This window comes from Phoxinus phoxinus (genome assembly GCF_949152265.1).
Source record: "Phoxinus phoxinus genome assembly, chromosome: 20".
NCBI classification, from domain to species: Eukaryota; Metazoa; Chordata; class Actinopteri; order Cypriniformes; family Leuciscidae; genus Phoxinus; species Phoxinus phoxinus.
Genome location: NC_136895.1, coordinates 27,145,296 through 27,170,977, shown reverse-complemented (window position 1 = coordinate 27,170,977; position 25,682 = coordinate 27,145,296). Strand labels below are relative to the sequence as shown.

Genomic DNA, 25,682 nt, shown 5'->3' with positions numbered 1-25,682 from the left:
CAAACTAAAAAATCATGGATTTGATCAACTGGTCTCAAGACCAAATAATCCCAATCTTATCTGCTTTCGGCCCCCCTCAACCAGCACTGGCCTCGGCCAAGGCCACTGCTGGAACGACAACTCCCCCGGATGAGCACTGCAGTGAGCCGCTCTTGCGTTCCTTCCCCCATCTCTCACCCCCCCACCCCGAATCCCTCGCCTTCGCCGCTTTGTACCCCCCAGCCTGGCGGGCGGGTCTGTGACCAGCGCCGAAAGGCTGCAGGACCGGATGGCTGCTTGCCTGTGCTGGGTCACCTCCATCCCCCACTCCCCTCCCCTGTTGCAAGTCTTGTGGGTTCATGTACTGATTATGTGCTAATGTTGCTGAGGTGTTTTTTTTCCTGTTCCCAGACTGTACTCCTCACGGGAGCATAGTCTGGGAGTTGCCTTTTTTTCCCCTCACCTATCCTCATGTCATGCTGTATTATTTTCCTCAATGCTCTGTCTTCCTGTCTTGTCTACCCCATTGTCATATTGTATGTATGTTTGTGCATGGACAGGTTGATGGCTAATTTCACTGGTACTTGTGACTAGCGACAATAAAGGCTACTACTACTACTACTACTACAATGCAAGTTAATTAATATCAACTTTCTGTTTATTTAACTGTTCAATAATATCAATATCACATTTGCAATATGCTTTTAGGGGGAAAACAGAATGGTGTGATATATCTTGCTTGTGTGATAGCTTATTGCTTAACTATGTTATTATAAATATAAAAGTCAAATTATTTTATCAATATTCAGGCATTTTCCCCCCATAACTTAATTTTGGGAGCATTTTTGTTCATTTTAATGCATTTTTGCCACAATCCCCTGTTAATTTCAGTCCCTGTTGTTGGCATAAATCAAGATCCAAGAGGAATGAAAATGAAAAACTATGTAAGATTAAAACGGTTTGATAATAGAAAAGGTTTGTAGCCCACAATTTGCCGGTCGTTGACGCAGGTCTTACGCTCATAAACTTGCCAGTCTGATCATTAGTCAGAGAGGTCATGACTAATACAATTTAATAGGCCCCTAATGCTTGCAAATAATTTAAATAGTAGTTTAAATTCCTTAGAGTTGCATATATAACAACGAAACTATAGTTAACCAATAACCAGAGGTTAGTATATGGCTAGTACAAAGGCACATGCTTGCCATTATTTCATTAGTATTTTTTTGTGTAGCTCCCAATAGATTTGCAACTGCATACCAACTTAACTATTATTAGTCAGGTAAACATATCATGCCAATTAAATAATAATTTAATTTAGAAATAACAATACAAAACAACAAATTCTTGACGATAAATAAGTGTAAAATATAAAAATCTGGCATTAGACAGAATTGCCCCAACCCTTTTGCAAAATTTCTTTCAATACTCAGACCAAGACAAAGCATTCCCTAAATGGAGGCATGAAGTTACAGTTGGAATTTGCATTAATCAAGGTCCCAGATCTGGGTAGTTAACACCTTACTGAGGACAGAAGGTAATTTGCGTGGAAGACCCTGAGAGAGAGCACACCTATACTTCTGTATAAGCAAAATACCTCTAAACTCTTAAAATCTTTATCGTTTTGCTTATTTATATAGCACCTTACAGACTAACAGTAGTTGCAAAGTGCTGTACATTGCAAAAAAAAGCAACAGAACAATTAGAAAAAAACATAAAAACATCCATGTACTAAGTAACTAAAATGCCGAAGAGTACAGATACGATTTTAAGCTGTCTTTAAAAACATTTAGTGTCAAGGAAGAACTAACATCCAAAGGCAGATTATTCCACAATCTAGGACCAGCGACAGAGAAAGCATGATCACCCTTCAATTTGAGACGCGCACAAAAAATAGTTAGAAGAAACTTGTTTGATGATCTTATTCTTACGCCTAAACTGTAGGGCTTAATAAGCTCGGCTAAGCATTCTGGCGCAATTCTGTGAAGTGCTTTAAAAACATATTTCAGAATCTTATACTGTATCCTAAAATGTATTGGTAACCAACCTAAAAAGATATCAAGGGAGTAACATGATCCGTTTTCCCAGCATTCATTAACAACAATTATTACATGGCTTGGTTGAATTTTAATGTAGAATGTGGTCTGTTATTTCTTGATAACACACCGTTGCCATGAAAAACTGAGTGTTGCCATGGACACGGTATTCTTTAACGGAAGTAATACAATCGTTTTTAAATCAATAAACTCCTTTTTAAATCAATATTTTGTGTAAAATTATTGATTTATTTGGTAGGTAGCCATGTAATAAGTGGGATAATGTAGAGCGAGGCGGTTGTTATAGCGAATACAACCCCTTCCGGCTCCGCTTCACGTCGGGGTCCTGATCAGCCTGTCGGGGTTGTATTCGCTATAACAACCGCCTCGCTCTACATTATCCCTTACTTAATTCATCAAATTTATTACATTTTGGTTTACTTCTGTGGGGATGAGACCATTGTCGCACTGACACATTTTAAATGATACCAAACAGGTGTCATGATCCAGATTTTCTCTTTCTCTCTCACTATCTTTGACACACTCTCTCGCACACACACACACACACACACACACACACACCCACACACACACACACACACACACACGCACACTTTACGGGGCCATTTACCTTGGACATATTAAAGAGACATTTTAGTCTGTGAGATTGTGTCTCAGATAAGAATGCTAATTTTGCAAGAGCGAGTTCAAATAATAAAAGTTTAAAAAATAAAAGTGTATGCTCTGTCATGACATTGATTAAGGTTGTTCTGATGCTGCATTTTACATACAAAAAAAAAAAAACCAGCATCAGATCCGCCTGTGTCAGTGAAGATTGAGGTGGGTTAGATATTGTACTCATATTGTAGTATTACATTAATGAGCCATTGTATCGGCACACAGAATGTGGAGCAGATGGAGAGATGCTTAACTGTGCTGATGTTTGTTGTAGATCAGACATATTCACTTACACTTGATTCCCTTTACCCATTACAGCACAGACCACACAATCTACTTCACAGTCTTCTCCGACTCCTCCGCAGTCATCCTCAGTGTCATCCTCAGTGTCATCCTCAGTGTCATCCTCAGTGTCATCCTCACAGTTGTCTCCTCCACATTCAGACGCGGGCTCTCAGAATCAGATAGTGCTGATCTCTGCTGCTGCTGCTGTTGCTGGATCTCTGTTGACTGTTACTTTAGTCGGGATCCTCTGGATCTGCAGAAAACGTGGAAAAACAGACCAAGAAGGCAAGCATTACCTACTGCTGACACATCTGTTAAATATAATTTGTATTAAATAAAATATAACATTTTTGATGCTGGCTTAACAGCTTAAAGTTGAAAGGTTTTAAGTTTTACCCCCGGTTTCACAGACAAGACTTAAGTCTAGTCCCAGGCTAAAAATGCATGTTTGACCTGTTAAAGCAACTTGCACTGATATTTCTTCAAATATATTGAGCGCCATCTCAAGATGCACATCAGTACTGTTTTTTTCTAAGGCATGTTTTATAAAAGCTACTTAAATGTCCTAATTGAACTGAGGTCTAATCCTGGCTTAATCTAAGCACTGTCTGTGAAACCGGGCATACATTTTTTAGGTTTGACAGTTTTAAGTTTTAGTTTAGTAGTTTTAAAAGATAGAATTTTAGACATACAATAGATGGAATGAAGGAATGAATGAATGAATGAATGAATGAATGAATGGGAAGAAAGGAAGGAAGGAAGGAAGGAAGGAAGGAAGGAAGGAAGGAAGGAAGGAAGGAAGGAAGGAAGGAAGGAAGGAAGGAAGGAAGGAAGGAAGGAAGGAAGGAAGGAATATTAGAATGGAGGATTAAATGAGTCTAGAACTTATGCCCCAGAGAAACAAGCACACAGCTTCTGTTTTTTTGCGGTATATCTATATATTGGCATCGCTGTCGAAGAGTAATTAGCTGGTGAAGTGGATATATAGTTATAAAGTTATCACAAGCACTGTAATGTTTGATGCAGATGTCATAACGTCAGGAAGATTTTAAAACAAATGGATCATTCATAAATCTGTAAGATCTTACCTTCATGCTCTGGAAATACAAACCAGAACACAGAACACAACGAGCATGGCACAGAAAAGGGGCGGGGCTACATAAGGTATCACTCTAAAAAATGCTGGGTTGTTTCAACCCAAATTTGGGTCAAATATGGACAAACCCAACCGTTGGGTTAACATTTTTAATTGAAAAATGTAACCCAACGGCTGGGGTTGTCCATATTTGATCCAAATTTGGGTTGAAACAACCCAGCATTTTTTAGAGTGTGGCTTAGAAATTTTACATAAAATGGCAGCTTAAATTAGTCAAGTGGGCTTCTGTGTCGTGTTTTGAATTTTGATAGTTGAAGTCTGAGTCTTGGCTTATTTGAACATTCTGGGAATGTAATGGGATTTTGGAAAACCGTATGTCCAATCAGTTATAAAAGAGATAGAACACTAAGAAAGAACAGTCTAAAGGTTGAGTCAAGTTTAGTGGATGTAGGTTGAAAGCTTTGAAAGATTTTGTCTCAGAATTATAATAAATTCAAGCCAACATAATCCGGATATACTTGAAATAATAAAACATGTTAATGAAGAAACACATCTAATATCTCAGAGTTTAAAATTGAGCTCTATTGTTTTAATACATCTATTCTTCTTGTTAGAAACAGTTCGGACTTCTGAAGATGAGATAACTTATGCTGATCCAATATTCTACAAAAGAAATGTGCAAAAACCGGTAAGATAATTTATGACTGTGTCATCTGTGTCTTGCCCTTAAGCTTAAAGCAGGGATGGGTAACTTCGGTCCTGGAGGGCCACTGTCCTGCAATGTCTAGCTCCAAACCTGATAAAAAACATTTTTTTTAAAATCACTTGCCTTTTTAGTAATGCTGAAGGCATAGATTAGCTGGTTCAGGCGCAGGACAGTGGCACTCCAGAGCCGAAGTTGCCCATCCCTGGTACAAAGCATATTTATTAAATTTGATGTCTTTTGTTCAATGACCACTTACTCTTTTTTTTTCTTCTTCTCTGTAACAACAAACAATTGTTTAAAATTAATGATATAATATAAATGTTATAGAATATTCAGATTTGTTGTGGTATTGTTTGTGATACTGGGGAACTTAAGAGGAACGGACATCCATTGTTTCACTAGTATTAAAGTAATTAAATTAAATTAAAAAAAAAGATGAAGAGAAGTGAGAAGTTATTTCTAAAGATCCAGCAGCACAGATGGTTAACATAAAACGGGAAGTTCACAGGAGAAAAAAAAAACCTTTAGTGTGAAACGAGATGCCAGTAAAGCTGACAACACCATTATAAAAAACCGCAAGTAAATATGCAAACTTAAGGTCACGTCAGTCCAGTGCTCCATGTCTTAATCACTAATAGCAAGACTATTAAAATTCACTTTATCATGACTATTGAACTGCTTGAGCAAAGCAGTAAAACTGACAAATAAAGCAATAGCGCACAAGCAAGATAACTAAATATAAACATAAAAACAATAAATTAACATAACTTGGTCATGCAGTCGCTTGTTACAATTATATTTTTAAATACTAGAACTATACAACTAAAAATGTTTGAGGCCTGGTTTCACAGATAGGGCTTAGATTAAGCCAGGATTAGACCCTACTTCAATTAGGACCTTTATTTAACTTTTTTTAAAACCTCCCCTAGAAAAAAAAAAAATTATCTTGAGACAAAACGATGGCACTGACATATTGTTGTCACGTAACGTGATGCATATAAACTCGCAAGATCAGGAATTCTTTATGGAGACAGGCTTTAATAACAAATACTCAGGAAACAGGATTAACTCAGGAGAAATACACATATACATAGATGCTAACATTAACGAGAACGGACAAACACTGAGGAAGAACACAGGGACTAAATACATGAAGCTAACAAAGGAGCTAAATGAGTAAAAATCAACAGGGCACATGTGACTGAAAAGACTGAGGATTACAACTCAGGAAAACTAGGTCACACATGACTGAACCAAAAAGATAATGAAACACATGCAGGAGACAGAACATACATGTAACAAATGTAAGACAAGTCAAGTGACCTTCATTTATATAGCGCTTGTTACAATACAGATTGTTTCAAAGCAGCTTTACAGAGATAACAGGGAAATAACGCAACAAAGTTTGTTTCCAGTAGAACATAGCATCACAGTCCAGCTTAAGTAAGTTCAGTGATGGTTCATTTTTGTTGTAAAAAAGTTATTAATTACTTCATTTATATATATATATAGCCGCTCTCGAGAAAACCGCAATGTCATCGTCCAGCTCAGTTCAGTTCTCATATAATAGTGCAAATGCTTACACCAAATTGTTGAATATTAAATTAAATGTCCCCAACTAAGCAAGCCAAAAGCCAATGGCGACAAAGGCGAAAAAAGGTGACGGTGGCAAGGAACAGTTGCTTTCACTTAAAACAGCAAAAACAGCTCAAACCTGCAGTTTAAGACTTGTCTGTGAAACCGGGCATAAATCTGTTAAAAATTGAAAACCATTTTCACACAAAAAAAGTGGTGATATTGATATTACGCAATGATATTACGCAGCGCTTGAAAATAGTCCCCAGCTTGGTAACTTCCAATGTGACCGGCACTAAGTTTGTAATATCATTGGTTCTGCTGGTACGGCAGCACAGATCCTTGATTATTATCAGAGACAATTTATATAAGAGACATGCCACTTCCTCAATCCAACTATATAAGGAAAACCCGTAACGGCAAAGATGGCGGTTGTATGCACATGTCCCGCCGGAAAGCCAATCATCTGCTTTTAACAGTCAAGCCGGGAAACATTTAAGCCTATCGTCTGGTTCCTCTGATGCATGCGCACAGTTGAGGTTTTGCGACACCGGAGACAACACCGGCATTCTGGATAGAGACGTAAATGAAGTTGGTGTCGTGAACCCTTGCGGATGCGTAGTATAAGTATAACCTGTGGGGAAAGGCGTTTTAAACCTTATTTTGGGGCAAAGTCATCAAACTTTGATTTTTATCATATTTTACTGCTGTTTCTATACATGCAGTTTTTATGTCCCGGTGACCAGTGAAAGTGTAGTTCTGACTCTCTGCCCATTCATTTAGATAGGAGCCTGGTCTTGTTAGTCCGAAATAGCTGCCCGGAGGCGTTGCCAAGATGGCGGCCGAGTGGCACGACTTGCCTAAAAGGACTTTGTTATTATGCAGGAATGAGAGTATAGTTCCTAGTCATATTGGCCGAGTAGGTCAACTTTTCATTTTCTGTCGGTCTCACTACACGATGTAACTACAGAAGAGTCAAGTTTTAAATAGGAAAAATGTCGAAACTCTTTGGTCATTTTTTGAGAGAGATGCTAACGGTCTAATCAGATTCAATGATCTATGCTAAGCTATGCTAAAAGTGCTACCGCCAGACCCGGAGATCGGCTGAATGGATTCGAAAATGGTAAAACTCAACTGTTTAACTCTAGGGGAGTTGGAAGATGAGCCTATTTGCAAAAAAGTGGAGTGTTCCTTTAAGAAAGAAATGAATAACATTCCATTTATAGACATTTATTTCACTTGAACAATGACCAGCGAGAAAGAACAGAGGGGAGAAAAGTACATATAGTGCAGGATCTCTATATGTTGCTTTCAGGAAAGTGTGACAACACTTTTAACAGTTAACATGTTATATAGTTCAGTGCATTTTTGCTAAAGAAGCACTGTTAAACTGTCTCACCGGAAACTGAGGCCTTAAGACACCCAGTGTGAGGGAGGGAGGGAATGCAAATATTTCTGCTGCTTTAAGCAAGTCTGAGAGACTGAAAATGTGAGAAAAAAGGCAGAAACGTGAAGTCCATGAAATAATAATAAGGTTGTTAAAGTTCACCTATTATGATATTTTAAACATTCCTAATTTTGTTTTGGAGTCTCCTTCCGTAACATTTATCAACTGAAGGTGCATTGAAGTTGATAACCCAGGTGCAGTTGTGTTGACAAACATGAACCAGATACAAAACAAATGAAACCAGGACGGATTAATGCACGGCCTACCAGGCACAAGATACCTGAAAGCAATGAATACAATGAACCAATCAAAACATGATACATGAGACAAAGGAACCACATGACAGGAGAAATGAGGTGTGTTAGACATCGGCTGCGGCTGGATGTAACCGATCGGTGAGAGTTGCCGCGTGCAGGAGCTGAAAACTGAGACGTGAAGTCAGACACTTTCAGCTTCCCGTAGTGACGCTCGCACTGTGTTTGCATACTTTATTACAGCTGAAGTGAAATAGATGCAATATTTGTTAAATACACAGATATTTCAGATACTTTTCTATTTAATACTTTATGTACTGCTTAATACAGCATCTGTTTGTACAAGAATAAAGTTCACCATAAGCCTATACTATCTGGGGTCTATTTTTTTTATCAGTTTTATTTTTTAAAACATATGAAAAGAGGTTTTACTGTTATACAAACTGATTTGTGAGCATTAGTGGAACTGAAGGTGTTCGAATAAACACGAAACACACGTGATGGTTGTGAGCATTAGTGGTTATGCTATAGATAGGCTTGTTGGACTTCATACGCTGCACAGACCGATCGGCGGCTGACTTGAAGCAATGCATGCCGGTTAGAAATTTTGTCCGACTTGAGACAGCGCCGACGCGATCAAAATAAAACGGATTGAAAAAAATGTAGACCCCACTTCATTGATAGTTGTTAAAATGTATTCTTGTACAAACAGACAATATGTTTAGCAGTACATAAAGTATTAAATAGAAAAGTATCTGAAACATCTATGTATTTGACAAATATTGCATTTATTTCACTTCAGCTGTGATAATAAAGTATGCAAACACAGCACGATCGTAACTACGGGAAGCTGAAAGTGTCCGACTCCACGTTTCTGTTTTGAGCTTCTCCACGCCTGAACACGGAAACTCTCTCCGATCGGCAACACACCTGATGTGTCCGACTTGAAGCGGCGATGCGTAGACAGATCGGTGTATGACATCAAAGTACCATGAGAGCGATTAGAGAGCAGACAGCTCCATATTGTAACTGTCACTTTGTGCATTTACGGTAATTCGAGGTACAATGAGACCTGCGCATGTCGGTTAGAGTAGGCTATGGCCTCATCCACACTACTGCGTTTTAGTTTAGAAACGGAGAATGAAAACAAATACGATCTCCGTCCACACCAGCGTTTTAGCTGCGTATTAGAATCAATCTCCGTCCACATTAAAACGACTGAAAACGCGGATCACGTGACCATTCACCAACACTGGGCATGCGCGTGCCGGTGTAAACAGGCGCATGTAGGCAGTTATAAGATTGTAAAATGCATTATTTACTTGCACAACAGCTGCTAGCAAAGACATCAACGCCAGTAACGCTTGTAATTCGTTATCCATGTTGCAGTCACTAACGTTTCGTAGTCCAGGCTGTTTTTGTATGTTTTCTTCCCGGAGACGGGTCATGTGATGGGTGGCTGACGAATCAGGGAAGGATACGCCATGACTGATGACACCCAATCATAGAGCCGAGCGTGAGCCTCTGCGTCATCGTTTGTAAAGTCCTCCGTTCTGACCGTCTTCACCAAAACGCCCTCCGGAGATTCAAAACGCAAAACGAGGTCGGCTGCGTTTCTAAACTTCTCCGTTTTAGGTCTTAATTTTTGCCGTTGTAGTCTGGACGGGAGGTGCAAACATAGCAAAAGGTCTCCGTTTCTAAACGAAAACGCAGTAGTGTGGATGGGGCCTATGTCAGTAATAGAGGAGAAGAGATAACCGCTCTACCGAGTTTTGTACACTTTCTTTTATTTCCCTTTCTATTTGTAACCAGAGTTGAATGTTTATTTGTATGCTTTTTCTCACTCAATCCCAATGTATGCGGATCTAAGTCATTTTATTAAACCCGGGGAAAATACGCCATCTCTTGTCTCTCGTGCATCTTTTCCTCTGACACCACATATTGTTTTTCTCTCTGGGCAACAACATCTCAACTTTGCGTTACAATATGCTTGCAAATCCTCGGTCTGCGCAGCACCGCTTCAAGTTGAGCGTGAAGCTAGAATTACCAATATTTTAACACATTAATGTTATTCTGTAAACGCTATTTCTGTAAAATGGTGGTTATTAATAATTATGGCTGAAATAATTATTTTATAATTATTAAATCAATATTTATGTCGATTAGCTCTATAACATCTACTATGTTTTTATTTTAGATGTATTGAGGGTACTTTTTTGTGTGTGGATATATTCATGCATGCATTACATTAATTAAAAATCATTATTTTTACCATTTTGGGTAACTGTTGATTCACAACCAAGTTCTGTGCGACTGACACTAGGGGGCGAAATGCGATAATCGTATGCGAATGTCTTGTGCCGTGGAAAGGCGGCTTTAGGCCGGTGACACACTGGATGCGTGGCGTGAGCGTCTCAGCTGCGTGGCGTGTCCGTTTTTATTTCGGCTCCCATGTTAACAGGTTAGAGCTTGCAGACTGCCTGCGTGAGACGCGCGTCTCAGGCGCGGCATGAGCCGCGCGGAAAACGTGTGCATGCTAGAAATAGAACCGACGCCTATTTTTCACGCGACACGCAAGCGTGTTGGAAGCGTTTCCAGGCAAAATTGAATAGGAAAATATGTTTATATGTCATTTTGTACACAATTACATATTAATTAATGACATTTTAATGTTTGAAAGTCTATAGGTTGACATAAATTCAGATATAAATGTAATTAAAAAAAATAAAAAAAATATCGATTTTCAAATATTGCAGCTGTCAAACATAGTCTATTTTTGAAAATCTGATTTTGGAAGGTGTAGGTGTGTGAAAAAAGTTTAAACTGTTGTCGTGAAGCCTGGTCTATCGGCGGCATCCCTCTGTCACCTACAGCAGCAGCAGCGCGCCGACGCTTCTGGTGTGTAAAGACACAGAAAACGCGACGCATCCGCCACGCAGCTGACACGCAACAGAAACGCCACGCTCACGCCACGCATCCAGTGTGTCACCGGCCTTACAGTGTGTTTCGGACAGGAAACCTGTCCATATCTGAATTTCAGCTCTGGATCTTCCACAGCACTTGTATACACACCGTAGTTTTACCGTAGAAGATGGCTGTGTCACATGTGATCTTGTTATTTGTACACGCTGTGACTATACAAATCACAACATATAAATAGGAAAATGTTGGCGTTATTTTGTCACTTATAGGGAGCAGTATGCTAGCTGGAGCCGTTTACCTCCAGTCTTTGTGCTAAGCTAGGCTAGCGGTTGGTGCGTCAGACAGAGTTACGGCACGCACGGAGATGAAAAGAGTATGTGTGGACTTATCTAACTCTGGGGGATACTGTGAATAAGCTAAAGTCCCAAAAAGTCGGCGTGGTCCTTTAATAAAAGGCAATCTGGCACTGAAATGTGTTGCTTTTGATATCATGCTAAGTGCTCGCTGTCGCTGCTGTTAGTTTAGTGTCAAGCAGTTTCTCTAAATAACACTGCTTGGCGTTGTTATTTAGTCTCTCCCGATAGAGACTAAATCCCTCTCCTTTCGCTTCATCCTTCTCCATTTATTTCCAAGAAACTGCGGCGTATCGCAAAATGCAAACAAATATCAAGCTGCTCTATCTCTCTGTCGCTATTTCTCTCTGTCTCACTGTCTAAGTAACCTTGGCAACGGATAGCATATCCATCCAAGATGGCGGCGCCTTCCCGAAATTCAACGCGGTGTGAAATGCGTAACAATTATTCTTATTCTCTCTATATTACACACTGCATTAAAGGTAATTTTTGCAAAAAGCATAATAGGGGCACTTTAAATATTGACAATAAAGTCTGCATTTAAACTCAAGTGTACTGCTTTAAAAACAGTGTATGTGAATGTTTAAACAGATGCTTCCCATGTTTCCCAAAAGCATCATTAGCCAACTATGGTCGCAAGTTCTGTCGTTATCAGCCGTTCAACGAGTCGGCGTTCCCCGAAACCAACGTTCTAACGAACATTCGCAAACATCATCGCAAAGTTGTGTGTTTGGAACGACAGCTCTCGACCTGTGGTTAGAAGCAGAGTTTATTGTATTTACTTGGTATCGGATCGATACCGAATTTTGCAGTATCGCCCACCCCTATAAGCTAGTTCTTAGGCACATGCGCACTTTTCAAAAACGGTACTTAAAATCTCTTGACAAATTAAAAGACAAATGACATTTGTATGTATTCTAAATAAAAGAAACACATTGTAATGAATGTCAGCTTGCTTATTTGGCTCAAGATAAGGATTTATTGAGTCCACATGTCAAGCAAACAAAAAAACTATGCTTCTAACCACAGGTCGGGAGCTGTCGTTCCAAACACACAACTCTGCGATGATGTTTGCGAATGTTCGTTAGAACGTTGGTTTCGGGGAACACCGACTCTTATTTGATCAAATATACAGTAAAACTGTAATATTGTTACAATTTAACATAGGCTATCTGTTTTCTATGTCATAGTAAACTGTAATTTATTCCTGAGATCAAAGCTGAATTTTCGGCCTGTGAGGTCAGCGAAGCACCAGTATCGAACACTCTCTGTGATTGATTGGTTTCGTCTTGTATCCAGATGACTAGGAGAAATCGTTCCTACACAATTATCCACTAACATTCGCACTTATTTAACGCACTGAATTGCGTAATTTAACATTTTAATTTAATAAAGATTATTGGTAAAAAACACACACATTTGGATTTATATTTTTATGTGAGGATCGATCCTTTTCGATACCACGTCAGTATCTTCAGGATCGATATGGTTGAATGATCACTTTGCGACAATACTGTTTCGGGAAACAGTCGTGACTCTTGACTAGTTGCTTGATTTCTTCAACAACGCATCGTACTATGGTAGTTAAGCAGCGAGTTATGTCGTTGTAAGAGAAATGCATCCCAGAGCAGCTGCGGTTACGTAAAACTACCGATGGTACCGATCAAAGTTGTCGATAGTCGGTAAAAAAAAAAAAAAGTGATCTCTAAATTAGGCTATTATAGACAGTGGACTAAACGCTACTACAGTTAGCTGTCTCATTCCAAGATCTTTTTGTGTGAAGTAAACAAATCCCTCACACTCAATTTTTCATAACTCGCCAGTTTGTACTTAATAAACCATTAAAAACATTTGGTGCGAGGTCACAGTGTTTGGGTTCGCGTGCTCACAAGGTTTGCGAAAAGGCTACAGGCTAACACACTCGAGGTTAGAGCCAGAGCAGACGACAGGAGGAAGCGTGCAAAAGAAAACTAGTGTGTGGGACCATTTCACTAAAAAGAATGACACAGATGTAAGTTGCAACTTGTGTGATACAGTGCTTAAATATGGAAACGCATTACATCTACATTTCAGTGGTAACAGATAAGGTGATGATGATCATCATCTTTCATTATTATTGTTAGCACTGCCTCAAACTAAAGCGGCGTCTCTTCGGAGCTGTCATTTTCTTAAATGAGCCGTGGCAATGTTTCAAATGAGCTGCTAACGCTAGACAAACGCCTTTATTTTCAACGTAATCACCTTGTACCCAAACCATTTCGAAACTAAGGAGCCATTTGTCCTTCGATTACATATAAGCTCCTCGGCGCCGCATTTGCGGCAGTGTGTGTGTGAGTGGAGGCAGAACGGCAGAGAGTTGCGAAATTGCAGGCGCGGCTCGAAATGGCTGTTTCGTTATATAGCGTAGGCTATAGTGTAGCATATTTTAAACTAATCGGTTAACCGGTTTCAACCGGCTAATGAGGCTCGGTGGTCGGTCAAGACATTTTTTAGTTTTCGCCATCCCTACTATCAGCTAGTAAATTAGCATTTTCATTTAGCCCTTCTGGCGTAAAAAAATAATAAAATTTACTTGTCTGAATAAATTTGCCTACGGTTGTTCTGGTAACCAAGAGCACACTCATTAGATACTGCAATAATAGCCTGTTGGCAAAAATAATGACAAATGCTCTAGTCAGTATTTGTGTTTGTGCTCTGGAGAATGTCAAATATTTATATTACGGTAGTCACAATCCACTCATCGGTCAAGATACGACAAGTTTTTTTCTCAGTGCTGATGCCGAGTTCTGAATGTTTGCGAATCCTCTCATCATAACAAACAGAGTGTAGACACGAAAAGAGATTCGTTGTACAGTGTAGACAGCCTCATTGATTATAACAGAACTTTATGAGATTGCGCACCAAAAGCGGACCAAACAAGCGTGGTACGCTTTCAAACGAACTCTCTGGAGCGGTTAGTTTGTGGTGAGAACGTGATCCGACCTTGAACAGACCCAACTGCCAAAGAACTGCGCATTTTTGGACTAAACCAGCTGCCGTAGTCAGCTGCGCTGTGCATTATGTCATTGTTTAGCAAAATTAATGCACGCCTCCTTCTGAAGTGATTCGCCGCGTGCATGCATTATTTTCAAGCCGCATCCTCGCTTCATTCTCAGATGTTATTGTTTGCCTCAAGTGGTGTAGAACTATATAATAAACTATGACCAGGGATACAATCAGCCACGCAGTCGTCTCTCCATAGTAAAAAGAGGCGCGTTTGTCTGCCGGATTTTCCTCCTTTGTTTACTTCCAAGAGTTGGAATTTCCCCACACGTTAATTCTGACCAATCGAAGTGCAGTTATGGAAATACGTTCAAGACACATCTGCCCAACGAGTGATGTGGATGTTGTCACATGACTGCATTTCGGTTCGTTTCATCAACTGTATCAGTCCAGAGCAATCAGTGTGGAGTGAAAAGGAACCAAAACGCCTGAAAAATGCTACAAAGTATTATTTTTCCACCCTTGGTCCGGACCAAATGAACCGAACTACAGATGTGAAAGCACCCTAAAAGTTTTTCATGCTTCTAAGGGGACTAATGGCCACGTACACGCTGCAACGTTTCGGACATTCAAAATTGCAATGACTGGGTTAGTGATAACCATAGCACAGGCCTTGGCGACAAAACTGTTAAACATGAAACGGCTCAGATATTTGTTCACAAGTATTTATTTTTAGCTGGATGTCTTTTAGTTTTGTTTGTTAGTTGTATATTCTTTATTCTCCTTAATGCTTTCAGATCAAATGTCATTATTAACATAATGATGGTTATTATTCTGATGGTGTGAGTTCAAATTAAAACTTCACATAAATCTTGAGCATCTGCAGAATGACAGTACACGTTTAATTTCATGATAAATATGATGTTTTTAGTGTATTATTTTACAGTATTGTATTCAGACTCAAACCACAGAAGTATGGAGTCAAAATAGGGCCATATATATCTGCAAAATAAATCAATGTTTCGCAAAAAAAAAAAATGTTTTGCAAAAAAAAAAAAATGTTTTGCAAAAAAAAAAAAATGTTTTGCAAAAAAAAAATATGTTTTGCAAAAAAAAAAAAATGTTTTGCAAATAAAAATAGAGTATTGAGAAAAAAAATGCTTTTTTGCAAGTAAAATAAAATAATTGCAAAAGAAAAGTTAACCACTGAGAGAAAAAAATAAAGTTTAGCAAAGTAAAACTTCAGCAGCATTGACTGCAACACATATTTCCCTTTGCGCCGCTCCTTTAAATCCGCGTTTCTGTCATCCGTGCCTCTGCGGTGCACGCTTTCCTTTTGCGCTTCCTTTTTCTTTGCGCCTCGCTTTGTGTCCCTGATTTGACGTGGGGGGTGGGGTCAAGAGGTTGGGGTGTGTACAAGGGACGAAGGCGCGTCCTTCTCGCCTACGTCATCAGCGCGAGCCCCAGACCGAGTGGATCGATCGAAATGGTGGAGCAGTAGTGATGGGATTTATGGCTCTTTAAGGGGATCCGTTCCTTTCAAAGAGCCGTTCAAAAGAACGGCTCTTTTGGCTCTTTTTAAATATTTAGTCAGTTTTAAGAAGCCAGCTTGGGAGCATCTTAGTTTATCCTCACTGGGAGGAATGATGAGGTGAGATTTGTAGTCAAATAATTAAAACTCAGATATCACACACCAATAGTTGAATCATTCTGAAATATTGATTATTACCTCATTTGTCATGTGTGGACTATATTCCATTGCACAACATCCCTCTGCTTAGGAAGTGACATCACTATTTTGGATTTACCTTTAGTACAAAGTGTGTGTATGTGTAAAGCTATGTTGACTTATGTTATTCATACAATACCTACTCACAAATAAACATCAAAAACAAAGCCGGCTGCAATGAATTTCTGTGCAAAACAGCTTTTACTACAAACACTTCCACACAAGAACATTTTGATAAAAAACAAAAATATTTAAAGTTTTAAATATATACTGTAGATGAAATTAGAATAAATAAAATGGAAATGTCTAAACACAGCCTTTGTGTGCATCTGTGTGAAACACGCATAGGAAAAAAAGAACGACAAAGAACGGCTCCCCTCCAGCCGCGACTCGGCTCCCATCGTTCATGTTTATGAGCCGTTCAAAAGAATCGGTTCGTTCGCGAACGTCACAACTCTACGGAGCAGAGACATGCGGGTGATGGATCACAGGTATGTATTATTGATAGCTTTCTTATTATTATTATTAGACTCCTATATTATTAATAACAGATACTTCAGACCGGCTAGAGGGTGGTATTTAGCAGTATCTGTTATTAATAATATAGGAGTCTAATAATAATAATAAGAAAGCTATCAATAATACATACCTGTGATCCATCCATAGACAGTATATAAGATGGACACAGCGACCCCATAGACTTCAACGGAGAAAAGTGAAGCCCATTTGAAGCACTCACTTCCTGATCGCCAGGCGAACTGCGCAGGCTCAAACTGAGCTTGAACACGTGAGCAACGTGTCTGACAACTGTCAGTCTTCTAGTAGCTGTGCGGAGAGAAATCTGAATCATTCCCTTCCGAATCTCGCAGAGACGGAGAGCGTGAGTATTAGCTGTCCATGAGCTAGCAGTAGGATCAACTTTATCACTCTCTGTGGGCTACTCCCTTCACTTTATTGGACTTTATGCCTCCACGTCCCCCCGATTGGCCGTGAGCTTCTCCGCCGGTCTATACGGTAATTTCTCTACAGTGCGACAGAGAGTCGCGTGAGTTATGACGCAATCGTTAGCCTATTTTTACAAAAACGGCTTCTACGGGGCCATAACGTAAGGTACAAGGTAATGGAGCCTTTTATACATTGTCGAGTTTCTTTAGAAATAAATAATGGACAAATGGAGTCTTTGGACGCCTCAGATGTAAAGTTATTCGCTGTCAAAGTGACGCAAAAATGAATGGGAGTCAATGGAATGCTAACAGCAGGTGAAGTTCTGCTACAATGGCGGCGCCCGCGGAGGCTTCAGTTTCCGGCGGATGGATTACCCCCTTGGATCCATCACCCATCCGCCATTTCGATCGATCCACTCGGTCTGGGGCTCGCGCTGATGACGTAGGCGAGAAGGACGCGCCTTCGTCCCTTGTACACACCCCAACCTCTTGACCCCACCCCCCACGTCAAATCAGGGACACAAAGCGAGGCGCAAAGAAAAAGGAAGCGCAAAGGAAAGCGTGCACCGCAGAGGCACGGATGACAGAAACGCGGATTTAAAGGAGCGGCGCAAAGGGAAATATGTGTTGCAGTCAATGCTGCTGAAGTTTTACTTTGCTAAACTTTATTTTTTTCTCTCAGTGGTTAACTTTTCTTTTGCAATTATTTTATTTTACTTGCAAAAAAGCATTTTTTTTCTCAATACTCTATTTTTATTTGCAAAACATTTTTTTTTTTTGCAAAACATATTTTTTTTTTGCAAAACATTTTTTTTTTTTTGCGAAACATTGTTTTATTTTGCAGATATATATGGCCCTATTTTGACTCCATACAGAAGGCCTCAGTTTTAGATCTGGAAAGAAATGTGGTTGCATCTGTTGAGAGCATGAGCTTGAGAATGTGCTGGACGTTTGTGGTTAATGTGCATCTGTGTTTGCATGTCTTAAGGCGTGGATAGCGTAAGTGTGTTTCTGAGAATCTTGTGGGGTTGAAAAACTTCCACAATTTAACTTCCTCTTTTTGAGAAACAGTTTTACTTCAAAATAAAGAATGCAAAATGTCTGATAAAAATGTAGTTTCTGTGAGATCTTAATGTGTGATTGTGAAATATTAAAATGTATCATATAGCCTACTATGAGTAAATATAAGATTAACATTCAGCAGCATATGCATCTCTCTATATCCATGACCTTATACTTGTGCTGTGACCCTACAGATAAGAAGTGTCAGTTTCAGTTATTATTTGCAGCTCAAGCAACACTTCATTATTTCTGAGAAGTTTCCACTATACTTGTTATAACTCCTGGGTCCAACTATCTTTTCGGTGAAGATTATCATGTTGATCTGTTAATGACAAAGGCACAATCGTTTGATGATTAAAAAAATAATTTGCATAGCAATGCATATTTTTTTGCAAGTTGTGTGTATCATCCAAAAGCGATAATTTATTTTGTTTCATTCATTTGGAAGAGTTGCTAACTAAAATCAATCACATTTTCCAATAGCATCATCATAGTTTTAAAAATGTTCTATTACAACCACTAGCAGTGTAGCATGACAGACGCCAACCGCCTGAATCATGTCATGTGACTGATCACTCTATATTAAACCTTCCTTCAGCAGGCAGTGAAAAACACTCATCTGTTATACACTATTAAAAGCATCCAAAAATACTACCATTTAATAACCATCAATGGAAACAGATGCTTTTTGCCTACATGAAAGTTGTATATTAGCATCTAACAGCAGGGCCTAACAATGCTATGCTAACCTGCTAAACTCTGAGCCCCTGTTGAGTGTAATGATACCATGTGCTTACACTGTAAAACTAGCGCTCTCTAGTGTGCAAAACAAGAATTTACCACTACAAGAATAGCTTTACTGTAAACAGATGGGGCAATATAAATATATATCAAAGTAGATCAGCAAATCCAGTTTGAATCTAAGTTTAGGATTTTTTTTTATTTTTTTTTTATATTCAGGTGTATATATAAGTGTTGTTAAAAAATAAGTTTATCTTAATAAAGACCTTCTTCATCACTGACAGAGAAGGGATTTGTTTGGTTTCAAAAGACTCTGTAAAGATTCACTTCATCCAGGGCTCTTTTGGCGTCAAACGACTCATGGCGTCAGACCTTAAAGGAATAGTTCACCCAAAAATGTCTATTCTGTCATCATGTTCTCATCTTAACATGTTGTTCCAAACCTGTATGAGTTTCTTTCTTCTGCTGAACACAATTGTCCCCATACTATGGAAGTCAATGGGATCCATCTACTGTTTGGTTACCCATATTCTTCAAAATATCTTTTGTTTTTCAGCATAAGAGAGACATTCATACAGGTTTGGAACAACATGTTACACGAGGATAAGAACATGATGACAGAATCTTAATTAACTATTTGGGTGAAGGGGACATATCATGAAATCTGACTTTTTCCGTGTTTAAAGCAACACCAAGTAGTTTTTCAACCTTCATAATATATTTCCAAGACTCTTGTGATGGTACATCGACTTACAATAGGTTGAATGACATGTCTGCCATAGCCTGACGGGGTCTGTGTCGCTTTTACTGGCACTACAGAACTTCGGGGTTCGGGTAGTAACCCGAGCACAAGAAGAACTACAAAATTCGACTGCTTTACGGCATACCTCATTTCCCCCACTTCCTCAAATTCGGACGTGAGAGCCCAACTAACGTTTGTCATGGCCGAAGCAGCAACCAAACCGAATGAGGCAAATGTTTTGTCGGAGGAGACTAGGAAGAGAAAAAGGGAGAGTGATAAAATCAAAGTCCGGACGTGGATCAATATTGGTCCAGCGTTCGCTCGCTGGCGTGAGCTAAATGAGGAGGAGGGACCGATGCTGACTTGGCCGTCATGCTGTCGGACTAGTAATAGGGAATGTGAGTGTGACATCACGCGTTTCACTCCGCGTTGCATTTCGGGAAGGCGCCGCCATCTTTGCAGGATACGCTATCCGTTGCCATGGTTTCTTCAACAGTAAGACCGAGAGAAATAGCGGCAGCGAGAGAGAGCAGCTTGATATTTGTTTGCCTTTTGCGATACGGCGCAGTTTCTTGGGAATAAATAGAGGAGGAGGAAGGGAAAAGCAAGTGGCTCTATCAAGAGAGAATAAAAAACGAAGCCTGTTAGCGCTATTTAGAGAAACTGCTTGTCATCAATAAACATGGACCCGTACGACATGCCAGCTGCAGAATGGACGAAAGACCCAGAAGCACTACCACCTTTCACACACCCGGACATAGTTGGTATCAGTGCCTACAAGATGCATAGCTAGAGTTCAGAAGCTGTCAGTCATTAGAAGCCTATGAACAAGTCTGCTGCGGCTGGGTGCAACTTACAAACCCACAAAGTAACCTGTAAAAGTCGTAAGCTCAGTCACACTTTCTGGCATCATTCAAATGTGGAAATAAATCCGATATGAATTTGATACGTGCATTTGCACCTACAGATCGTACATTCTGTCAATGTAAGTTGTACGTCATTGAAAAAAAGTGACTTTTTTAAACATTTCGTGGTACAGATATATCTATAAAATTAAACCACGCTAGTTGACCAGCAGAGTATTCAATTAGTTTGTGTTAAATAAAAGGCGATCTGGCGCTAAAATGTGTTGCTTTTGCAATCATGCTGCTGTGATCGCTGTCACTGCTGTCAGTTTATTGACAAGCAGTTTCTCTAAATAGCGCTTCCTGGCGTTGTTTTTTATTCTCTCTTGATAGAGCCACTTTCCTTTCCCTTCCCTTCCTCCTTCTCCATTTATTCCCAAGAAACTTCGCCATATCGCAAAAGGCAAACAAATATCAAGCTGCTCTCTCTCGCTGCCGCTATTTCTCTCTGTCTCACTGTTGAAGAAACCATGGCAACGGATAGCGTATCCTGCAAAGATGGCGGCACCTTCCCGAAATGCAACGCAGCGTGATGTAGGTTCGCATTCTCTATAGCTACATTATTAGACGGACAAAATCATCTTTTAGGATAACTATCCTATGACTGCAGGCTGATAGTCATGTTTGTTTATTTATTTTTCTGGTGAAACTGTCTTGCCTCAGGCTATAATGCAAATCGATTTTTCAAATTTGCAGATTTATCTAGCTTGATATTATAATATTGACGATATATGGCTATTACCTACCACACACACATTGAATTGAATTAGCATATCCATTATGTTACTATAATGACGCTTGCTTGTAAACGTGAGCTACGCGATCTTTTGGTGTTTGAAAAAAATAAAACCCATGAAATTATATTCACATGACATGCTGACATATGCCGCTGTAAGTTACCTGGGATGAAGACATTTCACACGCAACACAGGCCGTCTGCCCAAGACGTGAGAACTCCTGCAGAGTTCGGGGGTATCTGCTTGTCAACAAATGCACGTGTATCCCCTGCTGTAACCATGACAGATTTTGCGACAGTAGTAGAAGACAATACTGTTTCCCAACTGTAGGGGGACCGCGAGAGCAAAAGCTACTTGGTGTTGCTTTAAGTGCTATAATCGGGTCCCCGGTGCATCTACCAACCCAGAAAACGTGAAAAGGGACCCAGTAACTTTGTTTTGATAAGCCTTTCTCTGCATGCATGCAAAAAAAAATAAGCCAATCAGATTTCGCTCCCCTTCTGACATAGGAAGAGGATCTTATTATAATAATATTACTGCCTCTTAATCTGCACGGTTCCAGACTTTCCACCCACGGCGCCGCCGAGCAAAGTATGAGACTGTTCTGTCGTTGCTGCACAGACGAGCACTGAACACTGTTTGACCAAAAAATGTCACAGCTGTCTTATAAAGACATCAGGGAACTGTGTCAACTTGTGGAAAAGTTAAACATGACGGCACATGCAAGTCCATGAGATGAATCAATGTAACTCCACAACAACTACATAAATGTATCCGCTAACCATTCAGAAACGTCCAGGTGCGTCTAAAAGTTGAAACTTCTTCCTGAGTCTCTCCGTAAGGCTGCACTTGCTACTGGTTATTTATGAGTGAGATTATTCAACGCATTCTCATCCTAGGGCGTCATATATTGACACTTTTGACATTTTGTCTACATCCGACGCACATGGCACCCTTTAGCGTCAATATGACATGCACAGAGCTTTGTTCGGTTATGGTTGGGTTTAGGTCTGGGGTAGGGTTAGGGTTAGACCGCTAGGAGGCGCCTTCTGGCCCATATCTATATGCGTCTCATATTGACGCTAAAGGGTGCCATGTGCGTTGGATGTAGACGATTTGTCAAAAGCGTCAGTATATGACGCCTTGGGATGAGATCGGGCTGGATTATTTGCGTGTTTTGTTTTTGTATCCGAAGCTCGTGTAAAGGATCGACCCTCTTCAGAAAAGCAGCAGCTCATTTGCATTTAAAGGGACACACACAAAAAACGGCACATTTTTTCTCACACCAAAAAAGGGGCAAATTTGACAAGCTATAATAAATGATCTGGGGGATATTTTGAGCTGAAATTTTACAGACACATTCTTGTGAAAAGGGGCATAATATGTCACCTTTAATGCATCCTTCGGGTTAAATCGCTAATCAATTCAAACCATTCTGCTAACTCGTTTGGCTAATTGATTGCAAAGAACCGACTCAAAAGAGCGATTCATTTATGAATATAATTGGTTCTAATTCTAAACAGCCGGCGGAAAATACCGGACATGTTCCTCCGGTTTCACAGACCAGGCTTAAGGCTAGTCCCAGGCTAAAATGCATGTTTGGGCTGTTTTAACTGAAGGCAACTTGCACTGATGCATCTTAAAATTTGTCAGTGCCATTGTTTTGTCTCAAGATGCACATCAGTACTGTTTTTCTAAGGCAAGTTTATAAAAGATACTTAAATGCCGTAATTGAACCAAGGCCTAATCCTGGCTTAATCTAAACCCTGTCTGTGAAACCGGACCATTATATGATTGCCGAAAAAAGTGGCCTATTAAATAATATAGGGATAAATATTAAAAACAAAAACAAAAATGGTGACAGTGAATATGAGTGTTTTGCGGCGTAGTTTAAAGCAGTGTGCGTGTATAACAGACAGGGCCTCCTTCATAAGTTAAAGTTAATGCATTATATTTAAATTATAGCAATTTAAAACAACACGATTTTCAAGCATCTCTTGAGCATGTATCTGTGTTAGTATCTTCTGTCTTTGTGTTTTTCAACAGGAGGATGAGGTGGTGTATGCAAGTGTTGTCCCGAGACGCTGAAGCTCCTCTCAAATGATGTTGTGATCACAGTCAGCACAGTTTACATGCGCACTAGAAAGACGGCTATGGCGATGCAAAAGAGGTGATGCGTTGATGTCTCAGGGCAAAAGAGATGATTTTAAGTGCATGTAAACATCGTCACTGACTGTCACTCTGAACATTTTTATTACTTTTCCTTTAAAAACTTTTATTTGTGTTGTATGGGCAGAATTTTCTGGTAGAAAATCAAACCTGCAATTGCACAGTCAAATTGCGTTTGAGAAAAAAAAAAAGCCAAGTCTGTGTATAGGCCTAACTCACATTTTATTATTATATTTCAGAAATAATGTCTGGCAAATAAAACAAAACATTTATAAACTTTACATAACAAGTGAAAATTACATTGGTATGTATAAACATTTATCATAAAATTTGAGCCCAAACTAATTTAAAGCCAAATGAATTACCGGCGTGTGGGAAATGTGCAATATCCCGATCTCACGGAGAGAGACAAAACATAACTATTTTACAAGGTGGTGATTTTGTATAAATTCATACTGTATGAATCATACAATAATGTAGACACCCTATCACTGGGGTATAGTAAACAGAAACAGATATTAGCAATGAGATCGAATTAGCCATTAATTCCCCAAAATGTAAATAAATACGAATTGTGTTCGCTATAAAAAAAAATCTTGCCCTGCCTTACCTTGCCTAACAAGCACAAACTATGCTAAAGTTGAATGACATAAAACATTTTTGTAAAACACAGAATAGTAGGCCTATGTCTAATTTGCAAACAATTGCGTTGACTGATATTTACCGAAATGTACAGAATTCAAAAATACAATGCAAAAATTTGTTTCTAGGCTAAATAAATAAATAATAAAATAAAATAAAAATAAAGACTGAGGGATAGACATGGGTGAGGTTTTAGGAACACAAGGGCTTCTATGTGTAGTAGACCAGTGCTAAAACCATGGAAAAGCAGACGAGCAGCTCATAAAACAAAAACCAATCTGGCTTAATCCAAATGTATGGGCTCACTTAACTATCATTCGGCCCAAATGCAAATATTTGCGATGTAAGGTTCAGTTGCTAAACTATTATTTATTGTAAATATATATGCTTTATGTAAACATGGCTTTGTTCTAACGTTTGTACTTGATGTTAATTGCATAATTTAGGACTAAGTAGCTTTGCAATAATTCGCAGCACATTTCAGAGGGTAAAAACGCAACTATTATAATTTTTTTATAATTTTTGATTGATTTGATTACTGGGATCTTGGATGTTAATGAATATTTCAGTTACTGTATATAATGGTTTAGTTTTAGTATAGTTTAAGTTTTATTGATTTATATGCCACATTTAATAACAACCAAAGTGCTGGTCAAAAGGTCAAACATAATTTCATATGGAGAAAGCTGAGCATCATGGGGCTGGATTGTATTCAGGAGTTTGTGATAAAAGAGTTTGTGTTTAGATTCTGTGCATTTAGTTTTAGTCGGTGAGTCATCGGAGCTCTTCAACAATTGTCAACAATCCCATAAATATGTAACAGATATTTACTGTAGATGGACGGTTCTGATGTTAAAGCTCACATGGAACGGCTCAGATATTTGTTCACAAGTATTTATTTTTAGCTGGATGTCTTTTAGTTTTGTTTGTTAGTTTTATATTCTTTATTCTCTTTAATGCTTGCAGATCAACTGTCAGACTCATTCTTAACATGATGATGGTTATTATTCTGATGGTGTGAGTTCAAATTAAAACTTCACATAAATCTTGAGCATTAAAATATGCAGAATGACAGTACACATTTAATTTCATGATAAATATGATGTTTTTAGTGTATTTTACAGTATTGTATTCCGACTCAAACCACAGAAGGCCTCAGTTTTAGATCTGGAAAGAAATGTGGTTGCATCTGTTGAGAGCATGATCTTGAGAATGTGTCTTTACTGGACGTTTGTGGTTAATGTGCATCTGTGTTTGCATGTCTTAAGGCGTGGATAGCGTGAGTGTGTTTCTGTGAATCTTGAGGGGTTGAAAAACTTCCACAATTTAACTTCCTCTTTTTGAGAAACAGTTTTACCTAAAAATAAAGAATGCAAAATGTCTGATAAAAATGTAGTTTCTGTGAGATCTTAATGTGTGATTGTGAAATATTAAAATGTATCATACTATGTGTATGTGAAATATAACATTGATATTCAGCAGCATATGCATCTCTCTATATCCATGACCTTATACTTGTGCTGTGACCCTACAGATAAGAAGTGTCAGTTTCAGTTATTATTTGCAGCTCAAGCAACACTTCATTATTTCTGAGAAGTTTCCACTATACGTGTTATTCTGACGCCTGTGTCCACCCATCTTTTCAGTGAAGAACATCATGTTAGCCCTATTTGGACCGGATTAGTTTTAGCAGGGAAG

At 39.1% G+C, this 25,682-nt stretch overlaps 1 protein-coding gene across 2 annotated transcripts in view; it reads left to right on the top strand.

Moving 5' to 3' along the window:
- LOC306987987 (uncharacterized protein) overlaps nucleotides 1–25,375 on the top strand; it is a 37,606-nt gene extending 12,231 nt beyond the window's left edge. The window contains exons 5-7 of one of the 2 annotated variants that reach the window (XM_079592673.1): nucleotides 3,012–3,263; nucleotides 4,689–4,762; nucleotides 23,220–25,375. In XM_079592673.1, the coding sequence (XP_079448799.1) occupies nucleotides 3,012–3,263; nucleotides 4,689–4,762; nucleotides 23,220–23,261 (368 nt within the window). In that variant the 3' untranslated portion in view covers nucleotides 23,262–25,375. The remainder of the gene's footprint in view (nucleotides 1–3,011; nucleotides 3,264–4,688; nucleotides 4,763–23,219) is intronic. The other variant, XM_079592674.1, reaches the window with a different exon arrangement.
- The last annotated feature ends 307 nt before the right edge of the window (nucleotides 25,376–25,682 follow it).